The 20,323-nt window shown below is 49.1% G+C and overlaps 1 protein-coding gene across 1 annotated transcript; it reads left to right on the plus strand.

Annotated features, from left to right (window-relative positions):
* Positions 1 to 3,475: 3,475 nt before the first annotated feature.
* On the plus strand, positions 3,476 to 19,877 carry MYOZ3 (myozenin 3). Its single transcript, XM_002816090.6, has 6 exons — positions 3,476 to 3,536; positions 11,028 to 11,182; positions 12,154 to 12,207; positions 12,312 to 12,465; positions 12,900 to 13,062; positions 17,250 to 19,877. Exons 1-6 carry the CDS (start codon positions 3,476 to 3,478, stop codon positions 17,416 to 17,418), a joined length of 756 nt encoding a protein of 251 aa, XP_002816136.2. The 3' UTR covers positions 17,419 to 19,877.
* The last annotated feature ends 446 nt before the right edge of the window (positions 19,878 to 20,323 follow it).

The raw sequence follows: 20,323 nt of genomic DNA on the forward strand, positions 1-20,323 counted from the left end.
TCCTTATAATGGGGAGAGTTGGTCTAGGTAATGTCTCAGGGTGGTATTGTCCAGGCCCTGACCACAGAGCACTATCACCAGAGTGGGCAGGGCCAAGCTGGGTCAGGGCTCCGTGCGCGGAGGCTGTTTCCTCGTGGCAGGTGGGGGTGCCAGGGCAGGAAACGAGCCACTGTAAGAGGTCCCATCTGAGCCAGGCAGCCCCAGTGAGGCAAGGACTCGGGCCATGAGGCATCCTCTCCTGACAGGAGCGTCCTTTGGCCAGAGAAGGGGATTGTGATCCTGCTCCCAGGTGAGGCTAAGCTTGCCCTGGGAACATACCTCACTCTTCCTCTCTAGAAGCTCAGGCCCAACGAGGGCCAGGAAGCTAAGGTCAGGGTGGTGGACAGCAGAATCCAGGCTTCTGATTTGAGAGGTGTCAGAAATACACCCCAGGATAGTCTGCCAGCACACAGACACAGGTGCTCCCCACCCTGCACCCAGCCCATCTTTGCTAGGCCCACCCTTCCCCAGGAGTGGTGTGTGTGCCTTGGACCCAATCTTTGTCTTTGGCTGGGGCCTCACCATGGCACATTGTCTCACTGCCTACTGGTGATCTCATCCCAGTCCCCCGACACCTCAAAGTTCATCCAAAACTGACCTCAGTGTCTGCACCCACCCCTCCTGCTCCTCCCCTTCCAGTCACCCAAGCATGAAACAGGGGAGTGGGACTCCCTTTCCTCACCTCCTGCATCCAGTTCCTCACCAAGACCCAAGGGTTCTTCAAATAACCCTCAACTCCCTCTCCTCTCCATCTCCTTGTCACTGCCCTGATCCAGCCACCCCTGGTGACAGGCAGGTCCTCCTGCCTCCAGTCTGGCCCCTTCCAACCTATTTCCCACATGGCAGCAAAGATATCTTTGGAAAATGCCAATCCGATCACTCCATTTCACCACTTTAATCTTGTCAGCAATCCTTTATAAACACAGTTTCCTTTTGAAAGCCTGCTGGGATCTGGCCCCTGCCCCCACTGTCTGGGCTAATCTCTCAGCACTGCCCCCAGCTCCAGCTCAGGCTCTACTTGCCAACCCCCTACCATCTTTATAGGTGACATGTCCACTGCCTGCCATGCCCCTTCTCTGCCCAGTGAACTCCCACTCATCCTTCAAGGCCCAACTCCAGTGTGTCCTCCTCCGGGAAGCCTTCTCTCCCCCCACCCCAGGCTGAGCTGGTAACTCCCTCCCCTGGGCTCTCCCAGAGCCTTTCCCAAAGCTTGTTTACCCGTCTGAATCTGACCTGGCTGAGCTCCTTGAAGACAGAGCCCTGCCTTATTTATTTTCAGTCCTTAGAGAGAGGCTCAGGGAATGTGAGAAGGTAGAGGGAGGGAGGGAGGAGGGGAGAAAAGAAGGCAGGCAGGAAGGAGGCAGAAGAAGAAAGGCAGGAGAGAAGAAAGGAAGGAAGAAAAGGATAAGTCAAGCAAAGATATTGAGGAGCAATTCATTAATTCATCCATCTATCTATCCATCCATTCCTTCCTTTGACAAACATCTACTGAGTTCCTATCAGGCACCATTCTTGGCACTAAGGATATAACAGCTAACAAGCGGAAGCTACTGGCAGCTGACCCTCAACATTTCCAGGTGACTTTGGTGTGTGCATATGTGAGCGTGTGTGTACACGTGGGTGCAAGCCCTCTGTCTGCAAAGGCCTGTTGCCAGGGCACCTGTCTTCCCTAGGTTCTGGTGCTTTTAGCCTCTGGCTCCAGCTCCTATTGCAGCCCGAAATAAGGCTGTGACCCATGGCAAGGCAGGAATGATTCTCATCAGCTGAAGCCAGAGCTGGCTTCAGGGGACACCCTGCTCGCTGCCTACTGACTGCTGACCGCTGACTGCCTACAGGGACACCACGCAACTCTCAGCTTCCCGACAGAGGTGTTAATCTTGAGGGTCTAAGATTCCCTCCTGCCTATTGTGGTCCCATCCTCTCAGGTACCAGCATCCTAGGGGAGCTTGGGGAACTCAGGGGAGTGGGCAGAGGAGATGAGCCAATCCCCAGAGCTCCTTCCCCCGGAGAGGAAGGGCCCTGCAGTGGATCTCGGGAGTCTGGGGCCCCATGCAAGCCTCGGTCCTGGTTTGGGAGGAGAGGAACTGTAAGCTCTAGGTTACCCTGCATTAAATGGGGAGGGTGTGGCTAGGATTAAAGGTGGGGAATAGGTAATGGCTCTGCTCACGACTGTGGGATTTTTAGGCAGTAGAGGGAAGCAGCTTCTCTGTAAAATGAGAGACCCTTCCCAGCATCTGTGAATTTCTGTAAAGAGAGTGTTTATCAAGAAACAGATCTGTGGACTGTGGAATCCTAAACGGTCGTGGTTGAGGCATTCTCAATCATCCTATGACCCTCACCCCAAACGCATGTAGACACACTCATGTTTACATACAGTTTTAGGGGGTTTGTGAACACCCTAAAGCCCATCCATGGATCTCTGTGATTTAGCCTAACCCCCTATTGTTACAGTTGGGGGAACTGAGGTGCAGAGCTGGAAAGCTACTTATTCGCAGTTACAGAGAAAGTCAGGGACACCCACTAGACTCCAGTTGCACAGCACAGTGCCCACTGACCCAGGGCCCCTTGTCGGTGTTGGGGATACAGATGAAGGCAGATTGTTTTCTAAAAGAAGGAGTATAGGAAAACCTGGAGGCAAAGGAGAAGGGTACCAGGGTGGATGGTCAGTCAAGGAGCTCAAGGGCTCTGCCTCTTCTCCAGAGGGCAAGTTAAGGAACCTGGGCAAGTTAAGGGCTCTGGACCTCATTTTATTTGCAAATCTCTTCCAAGATTCTTTGAAAGTGCCATGAGATATAAATAGGGGAATGGAACAGGAGGAAGAGAAGGGATGAGGGAGAAGAGAACACCACGGAAGTTAGCCCAGTAGCGGGGAGATGGGGAGGATGGGGGATGGTTCTCTCTGCTTGGTTGGACCAGCCTGTGCCCTCAAGCCTCAGGGCCAAGTGCCAAGGATGAAAGGGGCACACCAGCCTCGCAGATCCCAGTGTAACCCCAGTCTAGTCCATTCTCCCCCTCCCCTAACTTAAACCTCCAACTTCTTTCAGCCTTGGAATAGGACTCTCCTGGGTCAACAGATGACAGTAGAGCCTGAGACCTTTGCCTGCCCCACTCGGATGCCCCTGGCACCTACTCTCCCTCTGATCAGGATGCCAGAGCTGGGAAAAGGCCCTAGAAACCACCCCTGAAGAGACAGTGCTTCCCTATCAACATGAAAATAGATTTGTGCAAACTTGAGCACCTCCCTCTCGTTCCCTGGGCCTCAGTCTCCTCTGCACAGAGACCCTGAAGGCCCTTCCAGCTCAGACATCCCTTGCTTGTGATTTTGGGCTAGCCTAAAGCTGTTCAGGACTGGGGCAGGGTGAACCAGGGACTGGAAGGAGATCTGGGGAGAAATGGAGGCAGCTTAGTCCATTCATGGGGGTCTCTCCTCCACAGGATGATCCCCAAGGAGCAGAAGGGGCCAGTGATGGCTGCCATGGGGGACCTCACTGAACCAGGTAAGGTGGTTCTAGCCTCATGCCTTCCTCAGTCTCCATCTTTTCCTTGCTCCCAGGGTGCACTCACTCTGGCCTGCTGGCCCCAGGCCTGGGCAGACAGGTGTGAGCTCCAGGCCAGCTCTGAGGGAGTGCCTGTAGAATCTGCTGCCTCGGCTGGGAAGCTTCCTGAGGCACTGGGAGGGGTCTTGCCCATCTGTCCACAGACCCAGGAGCTGAGGCTGAGTGTCTCAGGCTGGGCCTTGGCTCTAAAATGACCCTGGCCCTGGCTTCATCTAAGGCCTCACCTCAGCCCCAAATTAAGCTCTGAAGACTCCGGTCGCAGTTCCAGCCCTACCTGTGGCTGCAAGCTCTTCACACACTTGCCTTTGCCTATTACTCCTGTGGGTCTCACCGAGCCCTCTGGGTGGCCCAGGATGGCTGGGCCCCATGGCTAAGATAGGGGAGTGGAGAGAGTGGAGTAGGGTGGGAAGACAGGGGAGTGGAGAGAGTGGAGCAGGGTGGGAAGAGCAGGCTGCCCATTTGAATACAAAACTTTTTACTTAAAAGCTGAGTCATCAAATGAGTAAATCATTTTTATCATTTCATTAAAAAAGTTTAAATTCATTTTTATCAATTTTAGAAGACCTCTTCAGGAACTCTTGATACAATTTTGGAATCTGTTTATTTGGTCTACTTTAGAGGATTTCAGGTATTTTAAAAATTAATTTAGGGGCTGGACACAGAGGCTGATGCCTGTAATCCCAGCACTTTGGGAGGCTGAGGTGGAAGGATTGCTTGAGCCCAGGAGTTTGAGACCAGCCGGGGCAACATGGTGAGACTCCATCTCTACAAAAAAAAAAAAAAAAAAAAAAAAAATTAGCCAGACGTGGTGGCACATGCCTGTGGTCCCAGCTACTCAGGAGGCTGAGGCAAGAGGATCGTTTGAGCCTAGGAGTTGGAGGCTATAGTGAGCTATGGTTGTGCCACTGCACTCCAGCCTGGGTGACAGAGTGAGACTCTGTCTCTAAAAAAAGAAGAAAAGAAAAGAAAAAAATTAATTCAACTAAGTCAGAGCTCTCAAGCTTTATTATGAATCATAATGATTTGATGTTGGTTAAGCATACAGAGTCCCAGCATCTACTCCTGAGGATTCTGACTCAGGGGACCTGAGGTAGGACTTGTGCATTTGCCTTCAGCGTGCTAAGGAGTCAATCATATTTCATGACTTCATATGTGGCATCCTTTTAACCTATTTTGTGTGTTCTTGCCTCCTTTTGTTGATGTCCAGTTTCTTCCCCCACCCTGATTTTGTAGCTAAAATATGCACATTCTATGGGTATTGACGCTCTAACTAGAAGGGTCAGGCAATGCATTCTGTTTTCTCTTGGGGAGTTAATTACAGACCCCCAAATATGGAGACACATCATTGATGCAACACTTGAAATATATAACTTGTTGATTATTGCTAAGGTACTGACTAAAGACAATTTTGAAACAAAAGTAGGAAGAAAAAATAAATCTCATAATCTCACCACCTAAAGACGGCCACTGTAAAGTAAAAGTTATAAAAATGTTTACCATCATTGCATGCTTACTATGTGGCAGATACTTTGCTAAGAGAAAAGTATCCTTTATGCTTTGTGTCATTTCATCCCCACCACAACTCTCTAAGTTGGATATTATCCTCATTTTGGAAATGAGAATATTGAGGCTCAGAGGAGCAGGTGGTCACATCTGGTAGGTGGTAGAGCTGCAATTTGACTCCAGGTCTCTTGGTCTTCAGAGCTGTTTATTACATGGTTACAATGATAATACATCATTTTAAAAAAAAAATTCACTTGCCATTGACTTGGCATACATTAAAAAAAATTAGTTTAATTCAGACAAAACAGACATGCTTTGAAAGTGAAAGTTCATCATAATGGAACCATCTGGAGATAACCACTGTTAACATATTTATGTAAATTCTTTTTCTGTTCATATATGAATGTCTTTATATAAACATACATACACATGGGCTAAATACTATATGCTATGTTCTTCGGCTTTTTTTTTTTTTTCATTTAGTAGCATTCCATCCTAGTATGATTTATCTCACGCCTTCCTTCCCGGTGCTTACCAGCATTCCGCTGTTTGGACACGTCATGTGTATTCAACCATCCCCTGACGGTGGTGATGAGGGTTGTCTGGGGTGAGATCCTTCGGGGCAGAACCAGAGGAGCCTTGTGCAAGTGACTTATTGAGAACATGCTCTCGGAAGGGAAGGAGGAATGCAGCCTAGGGTGGGGTATTGCTGAGCGAGGATGTGGGCTCAGCGGCTGTCCAGTTCAGTGTGACCCCGCGGGGAGCTCTCGAGCATGAATTGCTTCACAGAATTCATCCCACATGAGGCAAAGGCGCTGTGGCAGCATCCATTCCACTGGCAGTTCTCTGTAGAAGGTGGTGGTGTGAACTCTTAGCCACTAATAAGGGGCATCTGGCAGCATCCACCACAAGACTGAGTCCCAGTTTTCACAATTTTAAACCCCACAGCAATAAACATTCTTATACATGTATCTTTGGACATATTTATTGAACTTTTCCCTGAGAATAAATTCCTAGAAATAGAATTACTCAGTCAAATAGGTTTTATCTTTTTTTATTTTTTAATAGAGACAGGGTCTTGCTATATTGCCCAGGCTGTTCTTGAACTCCTGGGCCCAAGCAATCCACCCACTTTGGCCTCTGCAAGTGCTGGAATTATAGTTGTGAGCCACTGTGCCTGCCATTTTTTTTTTTTTTTTTTTTTTTAAATATTGAGCTCAGCTGGGGGAGGTGGCTCATGCCTGTAAGCCCAGCACTTTGGGAGACCGAGGCAAGCGGATGACCCGAGGTTGGGAGCTCGAGACCAGCCTGACCAACATGGAGAAACCCCATCTCTACTAAAAATACGAAATTACCCAGGCGTGGTGGCGCATGCCTGCAATCCCAGCTGCTCGGGAGGCTGAGGCAGGAGAATTGCTTGAACCCTGGAGGCAGAGGTTGCAGTGAGCCAAGATGGTGCCATTGCACTCCAGCCTGGGCAACAAGAGCGAAACTCGTCTAAAAAAAAAAAAAAAAAAAAAAGAACAATATTGAGCTCAGCTCATCTGTATAGTATTTCAGAATATGATACTGAGGGTGCTTTATTATGTATTTAGGTATAACTATTCTTTTATATTTTTAAGTAGGCAGTACACTTTCTTGCTAAAAACAGTTACGACAAAACAGTGTAAACAATTTCCAACCCTCCTCCTTTATATGTCCCATGGTCACTGCTATGGTGACATGTCTCCTTGGCATGTCTCCTTGCAGATTTCTCAATGCATGCAAAAACACATACTTATTTTTTAATATAGAAATGGGGGCCGGGCGCGGTGGCTCACACCTGTAATCCCAACAAGTTGGGAGGCTGAGGCGGGCAGATGACTTGCAGTCAGGAGTTTGGGACCAGCCTGGCCAACATGGTAAAACCCCATCTCTGCTAAAAATACAAAAATTAGCCAGGTGTTGTGGCTCATGCCCATAGTCCCAGTTACTTGGGAGACTGAGGCAGGAGAATCACTAGAACCCAGGAGGCAGAGGTTGCAGTGAGCCGAGATTGCACCACTGCACTCCAGCCTGAGCAACAGAGCAAGACTCTGTCTCAAAAAAAAAAATATATATATATATAATACATATATATAAAAAATATATATATACATATATATAAAAAGTATATTTATATAATATATAAGATAAATGGGATCTTAGAATACCTATTCTTCTGAATCTTACTTTCCCCTCCAATTAATTTATACTGGATTTCTTTTTTTCTTTGTTTTTTGAGACAGCATCTCACTCTGTTGCCCAGACTGGAGCACAGTGACACGATCTCAGCTCATTGCAAACTTCACCTCCAGCTTCAAGCGATTCTTGTGCCTCAGCCTCCCAAGTAGCTGAATTATAGGCACACGCCACCATGCCTGGCTAATTTTTGTATTCTTAGTAGAGACGGGGTTTTGCCATGTTGGCCAGGTTGGTCTCGAACTCCTGACCTCAAGTGATCCACCTTTCTCTGCCTCCCAAAGTGCTGGGATTACGGGTGTGAGCCACTGCGCCCGGCCTATAAGTGGATTTCTTTCTGTTCTTGGCACATAAAAAGTGTCCTTTATGTGTCTGTTGAAAGAATAAAAAAAAATCAGTGTCCTTTTTAGACAGCTATTTAGGATTCCATTGACTGGCATGAATCACAGTACCCAAGTGACCCCCAGTGCTGCCTGGTAGCCATGTCCATCTCCCTAGTTCATTCACTATCTCATGCTACTCTCTTAATGACTTTTGCAACCCCTCTCCTCAAACCTCCAATACCTCCTTGCACAACTTCATTCTCAGCTAAAGACCTTGCTTCTTATTCCACTGAGAAAAATAGAGTAACCAGAAGAGAACATCTGCAAACATCCTCCGCCACATCTGTCTACTTGCTTGCATCTGCACCCGTGTTTGTGGTTTTCCTTTCTGATATGGTGGATGGACTCTCCTCCCACCTGCCTGGTGCTAATTCCTCTTGCTGGGCTCTCCTGTCACTCCTGCTCAAGGACATTCCTTCAGCAATTCTCCCCTCTCTCTATTGCATTGTCAGATGTTCCCATCAGTTAACGCACATGCTGTTATTTCTCCATCTTTACAAACAAACAAACAAACCCCTCTTGATCCCATAGCTGTCTGTAGCCAGGATCCTTTAAAGCCCAACTCTTCCAAGCAGTTGTCTGTATTGTTCTTACCAATCCTCTCTTTCTCTCTTTTTGACATTTTATTAGTCAATTTCCAAAGACACATACAAGTAGGGAGTACATGGTCCCTCCTTCATTCCTAAATTTCAAAGCTAATACCAAAAAGCATGTCATTGCACCCCGCAAATTCTTCAGAATGCATCAAAATAATAAAAGGGCATTTCCTTACACGCCACAAAGATATTAGCACACTGAACAAAATTAGCACTAATGATTTAATACCATTTAATAAGTGGTCTGTATTCAACCTTCTTCAGTTTTCTAGTTTGTTTTCATCAGCATCCAAACAAAGGCCACAGTTTTTATTTGGTTGCCATGGCTCCTAAGTCTCCTTTAATCTAAAGCAACCCCTCTGCCCCTTTTTTCCATGTCACTCACTTGTTTGAAAAACCAGGCCAGTTGTCCTGTAGAATGTCCTGCGTCCTGGATTTGGCTTATCGCTTCCTCATGGTGTGGTTAAACTTGTTCTTCTGTCCATTTTCTCTTGAACCCTCTCCAGTTAGGCTTTCACAGCCAAACACTCCATAGAAACTGCTTTAGTGAAAATTACCAATGACCTTGTGTTACTAAATATAATAGTCCATTTTCAGCCCTCATCTTCCTTGACACATCAGCAGCATTTGGCTCTGTTAGTCTCTCTATCATACCTGAAATGCTTTCATCATTTATTTTCAGGATGCCATCCTCTTTAGTTTCTTCCTGTGTTGTGGGCTGCTCCTGCCCAGGCTCCTGGCTTGGTTCCTCCTCACCGCCTCACTGTAAATGTTGGAGGCCCAGCCTCCGTCTCTGGTTCTCTTTACCTATTCTCATTTCTTTATGATCTCATCCAGCCTCCCAGCTTAAAATACCATTTATGGAGCTGGAATATGAATGTATGTGTATCTGATTTTAGAGATGGACCAGGCAGGCCATGCTGCCCACACAGGGCTCTCACCTGCCAAGGTCCTCACCATTCTGTCCCCTCTGTCCTGCAAAACGCTTCCTTTGTTGGCCAAACGTGAAAGTTTGCATTTGGCTGGTAGGAAAAGCACAAAGGATAGGGATGGGTCTCAAACTACTAAGAACAGTCATCACCCGGAAAATCCTCTAAATAGCTGTAAAGACTAGTTCCAACTATGAGAAAAGAAATAAATGTAATGTTCTTCATTGAAAAACAACAACAAATGCCAGTAAATACCAGTAAAAGCTCATGATGCCCAAAATTTGACCTCCAGGTCAGTTTTCTCCAGATTCACACATCTATCTCCCTCCTCAGCACCACCACTTAGATGCCTACAAGTCTCCTCAAACTTAATGTGCCCAGTTTTGGAGATAATTAGCAGAGTCTGGATATGGACTAGATATTAGGTAAAACAAAAAGTTGTTCACTTGGAAAGGTGGAGATCTCTAACTTGTAAAGATCTTGATATAACAAGTTACAGGCCGGGAGCGGTGGCTCATGCCTGTAATCCCAGCACTCTGGGAGGCCAAGGCGGGCGGATCATGAGGTCAGGAGTTCGAGACCAGCCTGGCCAACATGGTGAAACCCCATCTCTACTAAAAATACAAAAATTAGCTGGGCGTGGTGGCGCGTGCCTGTAATCCAGCTACTCAGGAGCCTAAGGCAGGAGAATTGCTTGAACCCAGGAGGCGGAGTTTGCAGCAAGGCGAGATTATGCCATTGCACTCCAGCCTGGGCGACATCTCAAAAAAAACAAAAAAGTTACAAAACATGTATGCTATAATTTTATTTTGGTTAAAACCTCATAGGAATATAGTCATTGAAAAAGATATGAAAGGACATACACTAAGGTGTTAATAGTGGCAGTCTCTGGGTGATAGATAATGGTATCTTTCTCTTTTTTGTCTGATATCTGTATTTTCCAACTTTCCTCAGGGCCCATATATGCTTTTTTTTTAAATGGAAAATCACTCTGTCACCCAGGCTAGAGTACAGCAATGCAATCTCGGCTTACTGCAACCTCCACCTCCTGGGTTCAAGTGATTCTCCTGCCTCAGCCTCCAGAGTGGCTGGGATTACAGGCACGCGACACTTACGCCCAGCTAATTTTTCTACTTTAGAGATGGGGTTTTGCCATGTTGGTCAGGCTGGTCTCGAACCCTTGACCTCAGGTGATGCGCCGGCCTTGGCTTCCCAAAGTGCTGGGATTACAGGCGTGAGCCACCGCGCCCGGCCCATATATGCTTTTTTATAATAATAAAAGGCTATTTTAAAGTTAAAAGAACACAGGTCTAGAACTGAACTCCTGATCTTTCCCAGAACCTTCTCCTCCCTTTGCCTTCCCCATCTCAGTGAATGGCTGCTCTATCCTTCTAGTGGCTTGCAGTCAGCCTCTCTCGCTCATTGCCCATACCCATGGCTTACCTTTAAAAAATATCGAGAATCTGACCATTTCTCACTACCTCCACCATTATGGGCAAAGACCTGCATGGGGAATTCATGCAACAAACACAAATGGCCAAAGAACTTCTGAAACACTGCTAAACTTCACTGAGCAACAAACACATGCAAATTAAACTCTGAGGTGTCATTTTTGCCCATCAGGTGGGCAAAGATTTCAAACAATCATGACACCCGGTGACGGTGTCGGTGTCAGCAAGCTTGGGGAGAAACAGGCATTCTTACTCACAGCATGCCATGCTGAGGAGGTGCTTCGAGAGGTGGGGCCTGGAGTGTATGGGGGATGGGGTGGTGAGAGCCTGCTCTGGCCTTTCCTGGCAGTCCCTATGCTGGACCTGGGCAAGAAGCTGAGCGTGCCCCAGGACCTGATGATGGAGGAGCTGTCACTACGCAACAACAGAGGGTCCCTCCTCTTCCAGAAGAGGCAGCGCCGTGTGCAGAAGTTCACTTTCGAGTTAGCAGCCAGCCAGCGGGCGGTGAGTAAGCCACCATTGTGCTCATGGGGAAACTGAGGACCACAGAGAGCCACTGGTTAGCCTAAAGCCAAATGGTAAGCCAGGCTGAGGACTGTGATGTTCCCATCAGATTAAGCTCCTACCTTTCGGTGTGATCCTTGAAAACTGTTATCTTTTTAGGCATCTCTCCCTGGATACAGAACAAATTGAACAAAGTAGATTGGGGGTTGAGGATAAGCCACGGAGTGAAGGGACTGTGGCTCCTACAAAAAAAAAAAAAAAAAAAAAAAAAAAAAAAGCTAAGACAGACATGCACTCTAGGCTAAATTTGCAGCAGGCTGGATCTAGTTTAGACTTGGGCCTGAACTAAGATGGAAAAGGTAGAATGCCCTTTTTTCTTTTTCCCACCGGAGGAAGGAAAGGCCATGGAATAATCTGCTGGTGGAGAAGAAAGGCAAGAAGGGTTCTTCCCTTGGCTTCAGAAAGGCAGCAGGCAGTTCCCGATACTTCTAAGGAAGCCAGGGCTATTCCATCCACCCTCCACTTAATTTCTGGGCTAGACAGGAGGCAACTGAGAGGGAGTGATGTGGCAGAAAAATAAAGATGGCAAAACACTCGGCTTTGCTATGTGCCTAAGACAGTGCTAGCTAAGAACTTTGCAGGTATCTCATTTAATGCTCATAGACCCCTCTGAGGAAGAGATCTTCATCACCATCATCCTCATTCTATCGAGAAGGACATTGAGGCTCAGGGAAGTTAAGTATCTTGCCCAGACTCAGCATTACAATAGCAATGAACATATATCGAGTATTTCTCGGTCCCAGGCACTGGGTTTAGCGCTGTAAACTAGTAACTCATCCTTGTTCCCCGATGATGGGCGTTAGGATTCTTGCCTTCCCCCCCCACCCTTTTTATTTTTTTGGTGGAGGGAGAACCCTGGTCCCCTGCCCCGCTGAGCCTCTCTGCGGTTTATTCTACCCACTCGCTCCCAGATGCTGGCCGGAAGCGCCAGGAGGAAGGTGACTGGAACAGCGGAGTCGGGGACGGTGAGCGTGGAGGGGAGCTCCCTGGAAGGGAAGCTGGGGGAAGGGGAGGGCGGCGGGGGGCGGGAGGTCGTCGGTGGCCTCTGAGAGCCCGCCCCTGTGCCCAGGTTGCCAATGCCAATGGCCCTGAGGGGCAGAACTACCGGTTGGAGCTCCACATCTTCCCGGCCTCACCCGGGGCCTCACTCGGGGGTCCCGAGGGCGCCCACCCTGCAGCCGCCCCTGCTGGGTGCGTCCCCAGTCCCAGCGCCCTGGCGCCAGGTGAGTGTCGTCCTCGGGTCCCGGGACCAGGGCTGGGGGACCTGAAGCATGGGTGTGCTCCCCATGGGGCAAGAAGAGCACCCAGAAGGCTAGTCCGCCCCCTTCCCCAACACACACGCGCACGCGCGCACTCCCCTCGCCAAACCACGAGCCAGAGGGGCGCCGCGCCCCAGGTCACACAGCGAGTCAGCCAAGGCCAAGACTGCAACCCGCGCCGCGAACTTGTAGCTTCCTCACTGCAGTCCTCCGTGTTTCCTGGGATGGAGAGGGGTCTCCTGTGCTGGAGCAACTGTGGCATCCCATTCCCCCACTCCTCTCCCCTAACTCCGATCTTCCCTCGTCCAACCGCGTCCGCGGAATGGGGATGGGGCGAGGTGGGGGTGGGGGCTGAGGGTGGAAGAACCGAGGCGCCCCCTTCCCACCCCCGCCCCTAGGCTATGCGGAGCCGCTGAAGGGCGTCCCGCCAGAGAAGTTCAACCACACCGCCATCCCCAAGGGCTACCGCTGCCCCTGGCAGGAGTTCGTCAGCTATCGGGACTACCAGAGCGATGGCCGAAGTCACACCCCCAGCCCCAACGACTACCGAAATTTCAACAAGTAAGGTGGGGCGGGCAGCCCGGGGACAGACCGGGAGGGGCGGGAAGCCAGTCACAGCCACAGCGGGAGCCTGCTTTTCCTGAGCACTTTCTGCAGGCCAGGCTCTGTCCCCAGCGCTTTCTATTCATTGCGCTCTGGCTGGAACAGCGCCTCCGCACCTAGTAGGTGCTCAGTAAACGTGGGAGAAATGAAGGGTGAAGGTGCCACACATCTTGGATCCTCTCCAGGACATGGTGGGCGGGTGCTATGAGTTTTCCTGTTCTGCAGATGAAGAGGCTGCGGCTCAGGAATATGAACAACCCGGCCAAAGCCACAAAGCAAGGAAGCACCGGCAGGGCTGGGGTTCGGGTCTGGGTTTGTCTGACTCCAGAGCCCAGTGCCTTGTTCTCCATGGCTGCTGTGTGCTACCTCTTTGATGAACATCTAGATTTGTGTCCTTCTCTGAGGGGTCCCCAGATTTCAGCAGTTCGAGGCCAGCTCAGCTTTTCCTTTCACCAATGGCCTAGAAGAGGCCAACAAGGTAGCTTTGAGGCTGCCCCAAAGTGGAGAGTGGCAGTGAAACATTGGACGCCAGAGTGAGGGCCACAGAACAGTGGTCTGTATTGGTTTAGAGCATGAGGCCTCCACGTGGACTTAAATGCAGACCCCAGGCCTGCCCATGTTGACCTTGGGCAAGTGACTTAACCTCTCTGAGCCTCCATTGCCTGTAAAATGAGGGGTTTATAGTACCTACTTCATAAGGTTGCTATGGAGATGACATGAGAAACCATAGGTAAAGTTTCTGGCAAGTAAGACACTTTCAACAAACAATAGCTATTATTGTTGTTGTTGTTATTATTATTATTATTTGAGACAGAGTCTCACACTGTCACCCGGGCTGGAGTGCAATGGCGCAATCTCAGCTCACTGCAACCTCCTCCTCCTGGGTTCAAGCGATTCTCCTGCCTCAGCCTCCTGAGTAGCTGGGATTACAGGCGCCCACCACCACGCCCGGCTAATTTTTTGTATTTTTAGTAGAGACAGGGTTTCACTATGTTGGCCAGGCTGGTCTCGAACTCCTGAACTCGTGATCCACCCACCTCTGCCTCCCAAAGTGCTGGGATTACAGGCATGAGCCACTGCCCCCGGCCTATTATGATTATTATTTACAGCTGAGATGAGGTTTGGACAGGGGAGAGCTTGAAAGGGATACATTTACCATTCTGCACTGGGGGCCTGAAAACAAACCATAGGAATCAAGACAGAAGCTTGGCACTGGGGGAAGGCCTTGGGCTGAGGAGTGCATGTTAACTGCATTGGCTTCCTCGGTCTGGTGCTATTTCTGAATATGCTCCTCTGGTTTGGGCTGCATTTAGTGAGGAAAAGGGGAGTCCACAGAGAAGACGCCATGGTCCTGCTCTTCTGGCATTTGCTCAGACCACACGTGGAGACTGTGTCTGTCTAAGACAGATGGGTGGGCGCCGGAGCCTAGCTAGGCCTGGAAAATCAGAACATATGAGGAAGGGCTGAAGGAACTGGGGGTGATCTGCCTTGAGAAGAGACAGCTCCAGAGGCATGTGACTGCCCTCAAATATCTGAATAGGCAGAGAGGGTCCTGATGGGAAGAATTGGGCCTAGCATGCGCTGTGTGAGTCATGAGCCATTAACAGACATTCTGGAGTTCCCCGCCAGGCAGGACTGCCCTGTCTCCTCCTGGGCCCTCAGACCCTGCCTGCCCAGCCATTTGAAACCTGCAGCAGACATTCAGTCCTGGCAGGCAGCTTCCAGGCTGGGCCACTCAGGTTGCATCTCCCACTGATCTCATGCCTAAAGTATGACAGCAAGTCACATTCCCAACAGCAGAAAGAGGCTCTTAGGGAGCCCTGCACCCAGACCTCTTCTGAGGGAGAAAGAGCAACTGAGGCATAGAGAAGAGAAATAGCAGTTTGGGTGGCCAAGATGTGCTCAGCTTCCAGGGCCCTGGGCTCCCAGTCAAGGGCCTGACTGTGGGCCTTGCATGGCTTGGACACCACCCAGCCTGTTCCTGTGAGGCCTGGCTGTTGCCACCAAAACTGGGGTGGTCCAGGCAGAAATGCTTTCTTGGCTGGGACCCAGGCCCTGGCCCGAGGTTTGTCTTTCCACCCCAGAGGCAAGCACTCTCCTCTTCCCACTGGTCCCAGGCTGCTGGAAAAACAACACAAGCAATGATTTTTATTTTTCTTAAAATTAACAAACAGTATTAAGGCCGGGCGCGGTGGCTCACGCCTGTAATCCCACTTTGGGAGGCCGAGGCAGGCGGATCACTTGAGGTCAGAAGTTCAAGACCAGCCTGGCCAACATGGTGAAATCTCATTTCTACTAAAAATACAAAAATTAGCTGGGCTTGTTGGCACACACTTGTAATCTCAGCTACTCAGGAGGCTGAGGTGGGAGAATCACTTGAACCTGGGAGGCGGAGGTTGCAGTGTGCCGAGATCACTCTACTACACTCTAGCCTGAGTGACAGAGCAAGACCTGTCTCAAAACAAAACAACAAAAAAACAGTATTGTTAAAATCACATACATAGGTTCTCTTTTAAAAAATGTTAGGCAAATAAATGTAGAGCCCCTTTGCTCTATCCCATCCTCCAATCCCAGTTGCCTTCCCAAAGGTAACATGGTTGTCAGGCTGGCCTGTATGGGTTCAGAACATTTTGTGTGGGCAGCTGCATGCCTGTAGGGGGAATGGCGTTTGTGTGTGTGTGTGCGTGTGTGTGTGTGTTAATACTTTGCACTTCATTCTGTTAACTTGCTTTTTTTACTCAACATTGCTTTTGAAATCTACCATACTAATACGTAGAGCTCTAGTTCCTTTTAAGCTGCTGTATAGTTTTCGTTTTCTTTTTTTGGCGGGGTGGGGCAGAGTTTCGCTTTTGTGGCCCAGGCTGGAGTGCAATGACACAATCTCAGCTCACTGCAACCTCTGCCTCTCAGGTTCAAGCAATTCTTCTGCCTCAGCCTCCCAAGTAACTGGGATTACTGTCACCCACCACTATGCCCAGCTAATTTTTGTGTTTTTACTAGAAACGGGGTTTCACCATGTGGGCCAGGCTGGTCTTCAACTCCTGACCTCAGGTGATCGGCCCGCCTCGGCCTCCCAAAGTGTTGGGATTAAAGGCGTGAGCCACTGCGCCTAGCCTGCTGTATAGTTTTCTATCGTGTGTCAGCATGCTCTATTTGTCTTGCCTATTTCTCTGCTAGTGGACATATGGGTTGTTTCTGGTTTGTCACTAATGTGCTGCTCAGGTCTGCATCCCAGTGCCTACGCGCCTGTGCTTTCCTAAGCCATATGCTCGGAGGTGGAGATGGGGGGTGACATAGTTCACACATTTCAGGTTAGAAAGATCCTGCCAAATTGTCTTCTGCGGTAGCAGCACTGGCTTACCCTCTAACCAGCAGCATGTGTGAAACTTTTCCCCCGCTACCTCACCAACTTTGCCCAGTTATCAAATTATTTCATCGTGCCAGTGTCCTGGAGGAGAAATGGCATGTCTGTTGTAATCTGCATTTTCCCCCTGATTTTCAGTGCTCTTTCTAATGCTCTTTTCTCTCTCTAGTTTTGGGCCGTTTGTCCTAAGGGGAGCTTACTGAAGGGGAGTCTAGAGTCTTGCCTAGGACAAGTCAATTCTGACTCCATCAGCTTCATTTCTATTGCTAAGCAACGAGCCACCCAAGTAGGCGCAGACTTGGAAATGGGCAAAGTTGAAAAAAACCTCTTAAGATGTACAGAATCGCTGGGTGTGGTGGCTCATGCCTGTAATCCCAGCACTATAGGAGGCTGAGGTGGGCGGATCACGAGGTCAGGAGTTCGAGACTAGCCTGGCCAACATGGTGAAACCCCGTCTCTACTAAAAATACAAAAATCAGCCGGGCATGGTGGCACGTGCCTGTAATCCCAGCTACTACGGAGGCTGAGGCAGGAGAATTGATTGAATCTGGGAGGCGGAGGTTGCAGTGAGCTGAGATCACCCCACTGCACTCCAACCTGGGTGACAGAGCGAGATTGTCTCAAAAAAAAAAAAAAAAGATGTACAGAATCTTGCTGTATAGAAGGGAAAACTGAGGCTCAGAGAGCGGCAGGGAGGGGCCCATACATGGTGATCCACATGTCAATGTACTGCTGTCCCTGTTCCACACAGCCCACCTCTCCTGCTGCTCTCTTTCTCCAGGACCCCGGTGCCATTTGGAGGATCCCTCGTGGGGGGCACTTTTCCCAGGCTAGGCACCTCCTTCATCCCGGAGCCCCTCAGTGGCTTGGAACTCCTCCGTCTCAGACCCAGCTTCAACAGAGTGGCCCAGGGCTGGGTCCGTAACCTCCCAGAGTCCGAGGAGCTGTAGTCCTAGCCTGAATCTTCAGTTCCCCAGTCTTGGGGGCCTGGTAACATCTGGAGCCAAGACTTGTAGACAGCGCTTCACAGTTTAAGAAGGGCCTTCACACACAAAACCTGATTGCAGATGGCTTCAGAGGTCACAAAGTTCAGTAGTCCCAAAACATGGGTGTGCTTCAAAATTACCTGGGGATGTTGTTCCGAATACAGATGACTGGACTGTCCCAGACTTGCAGCATCAGAGTCTCCTGAGTCGAGGAATCTGTATTATTAGCAACCAGGGCCAGGTGTAGTGGCTCACACCTGTAATCCCAGCACTTTGGGAGGCCTAGGCAGGAGGATCACCTGAGGTCAGGAGTTTGAGACCAGCCTGGCCAAAATAGTGGAACCCTGTCTCTACTAAAAATACAAAAATTAGTCGGACATGGTGGTGCATGCCTGTAATCCCAGCTACTTGGGAGGCTGAGACAGGAAAATCACTTGAACTAGGAGGCAGAGGTTGCAGTGAGCCGAGATTGCGCCACTGCACTCCAGCCTGGACAACAGAGTGAGACTCCTTCTCAAAAATAAATAAATAAATAGCAACCAGTACTCCAGGTGATTCCAGCATAACTTATCCATGGTTCGTGTCATTAGGAGTCCACATCCACACCTCTGCTCTTTCCTGTTCTCGCAGTGTACACTCACCTGGTTTCAGGGTGCTCACTGGCACCCCATCTTCCTGTGAATAACTCAAATAATTAGAAAATGTTCCTTTTACTGAGATGCAGTTGGTCTTCATCTATTTATGCTCTAAACACTTCCTAAGCACTGACTACGCGCTAGACACTGCCAGGCCCGGGCCTCAAGGAGGAAGAGACAGTAGGGAAGACGGATTTATAGAGCACGAAATCACCGTAATTTTCCCTAAAGCATGCTTATTGACAATTGAGGAACAAAGTGTTGTGGAGCAGAGGAAGGAGTCCCTCACCCTAGGTGTGAGATGGGATTCCGGAAGCTTCCTGGAGGATTTGAGTGGGACCTTGGGGGAGGCATGAGAGTCCATGAAGAGAAGGGGGTGTGAGGGGGAGGGTATTCCTGGAAAGTGGACCAGCATGTGCAAAAATATGGAACTGGGCACGGGTGCAGGGTGTTCTGCAGAAGGGAGAAGGCTGTGCTAGAGGAGCTGGTGAGGGCCAGCATGGGGTGGGCTTCACTAAGGAAATGGGGAAGGTTTTAGTGATGGGTCTTGCTGGGTGCTGTGTGGGACGCATATTGGAGAAGGGTGATGCCAGAAGCCAGGAAGCCTGCAAGGGATGAGGCCATGGGAATGGAAAGAAGGGGCCACCCGCTGGGCACCTAACAGGACAGGTGCAAAGTGGGGTGCTTATTAAGATTCCTTCTTTCCACTGTCCATTTTGAGCAGGCTGCTTAAAGTGGTGGTGATGATGTTGATGATGGCAGCTTTAGATTGAGTGCCTCGGTGCTTGGGCTGGTAGTAGGTTCTCTACATATCTTATTTCTAATTCTCAGAACAACCCTGAGAGAAAGATATTGTTGTCCCCACTTTACAGATGTGGATATTTAGGCTCAAAAGGAGGAAGTGACTTGTCCAGGGGCAGAGACCAAATGGGAATCTGATTTCAGTGGATGTCTCTTTTCACTGCACTGGGTGGTCAATGGCCACTCGCTCTGAAATCATCTGACTGTGGTGCCCTGCCTTGGAGTTTAGAAGTTGAGTGCAGGCTTGGGAGTCAGACTGGATGGGGTAGGTTCTAACTCTGCCACTGCTAGCCGGGTGAACTTGAGCAAGTCATTTCACATCTCCGAGCCTCTATTTCTCCAAGTGTAAGATGAGGACAAATATAAAAGCTCCCTTATGAGTTGGTTGTGAACACAGTGCAGGGCACATTTATAATAAGAGCTCAGTCAATGGTAGGTTTCATGTAACTTCTGCTCTAGGCTGGAAAAGTTGTTCTTGCACTGGATGCAGCATGAGAAGCTGGCTGCTAAGATGTCACTGGGGGTCAGTAAAGCTGAAGCCTGAAGGAAAGCCTCTCATTGCTGTAGAGCTCTGCCTGCCTCTCTCTCTGGGGGCAATGGGGAAGGTCAGGAGTCCAGCCCATTCCCAGGGTGCGTGGGATAGTGATTGCATTTTCCTTTTGCTCTGGAGTTTCACTCCCCTTCTGGGTCCCAAGGGCCCAATGGCCTGACTTTTAGAATTGCTTGCAGTTGGTGTTTTCTCTTGAATTTGGGGGCTGCCATTTAAAGCCAGGTTTCCATGAGCTGAAGACCAGCCATTCAAGAGTCTGAAAAGTAGACAAGAGGACTCCGATTGCCTTGGGTTGGTTCTGCTGTGCTCTGGAAGGTAACTGCAGCCACCGGGTATGAAAAGGAGCCTGGTGGGGAGACCACTGCACCCAAAACAAATCCTTTCTTCTTCTGAGAATGTGACTTTTTCTGGTGTTGTAAAAAAGAAAAAAAAAAAAAGAATGCTCATTGTAAAAATAAAAAAATAATAAGCAAGGAGTAAAACGTGAAGTGTCTGCCCACATAGTCCTCCCACGTACATAATGTACACCTTCCTACCTTCCTGCCTCTGCCATTCCTACACACCAGAGGTAACCACTGATGACAATTTGGTCCTTCTAGAATTGTAGAATTATTTGAATGGATAAATATGTGCATGTGTATACAGATGCATACTCACATAGGCATGTCTTTGTTTTAATGGAATCATACTATATGGATTGTTCTGTATCATGCTGCTTTATTTAAGAAGTAAAATTTGGATCCTGAAAAAGCAAATCACTCACCTTTCATGTAATTTGAGATTACATGGAATAAATTATAAGAAATCCTTCATATAGGCTGGGCATGGTGGCTCACACCTGTAATCCCAGCACTTTGAGAGGCCGAGGTGGGCAGATCACTTG

This window comes from Pongo abelii, chromosome 4, assembly GCF_028885655.2.
Source record: "Pongo abelii isolate AG06213 chromosome 4, NHGRI_mPonAbe1-v2.0_pri, whole genome shotgun sequence".
Classification (NCBI taxonomy): Eukaryota; Metazoa; Chordata; class Mammalia; order Primates; family Hominidae; genus Pongo; species Pongo abelii.

What these genes read in the sequence shown, in the direction of transcription:
- MYOZ3 (XM_002816090.6), top strand. Translation starts at nt 3,476, where the DNA reads ATGATCCCCAAGGAGCAGAAGGGGCCAGTGATGGCTGCCATGGGGGAC. An exon ending in GAACAGCGGAGTCGGGGACG is followed by an intron (nt 12,208 to 12,311) that starts GTGAGCGTGGAG and finishes CCCTGTGCCCAG; the next exon opens with GTTGCCAATGCCAATGGCCC. An exon ending in TCCCAGCGCCCTGGCGCCAG is followed by an intron (nt 12,466 to 12,899) that starts GTGAGTGTCGTC and finishes CCCCGCCCCTAG; the next exon opens with GCTATGCGGAGCCGCTGAAG.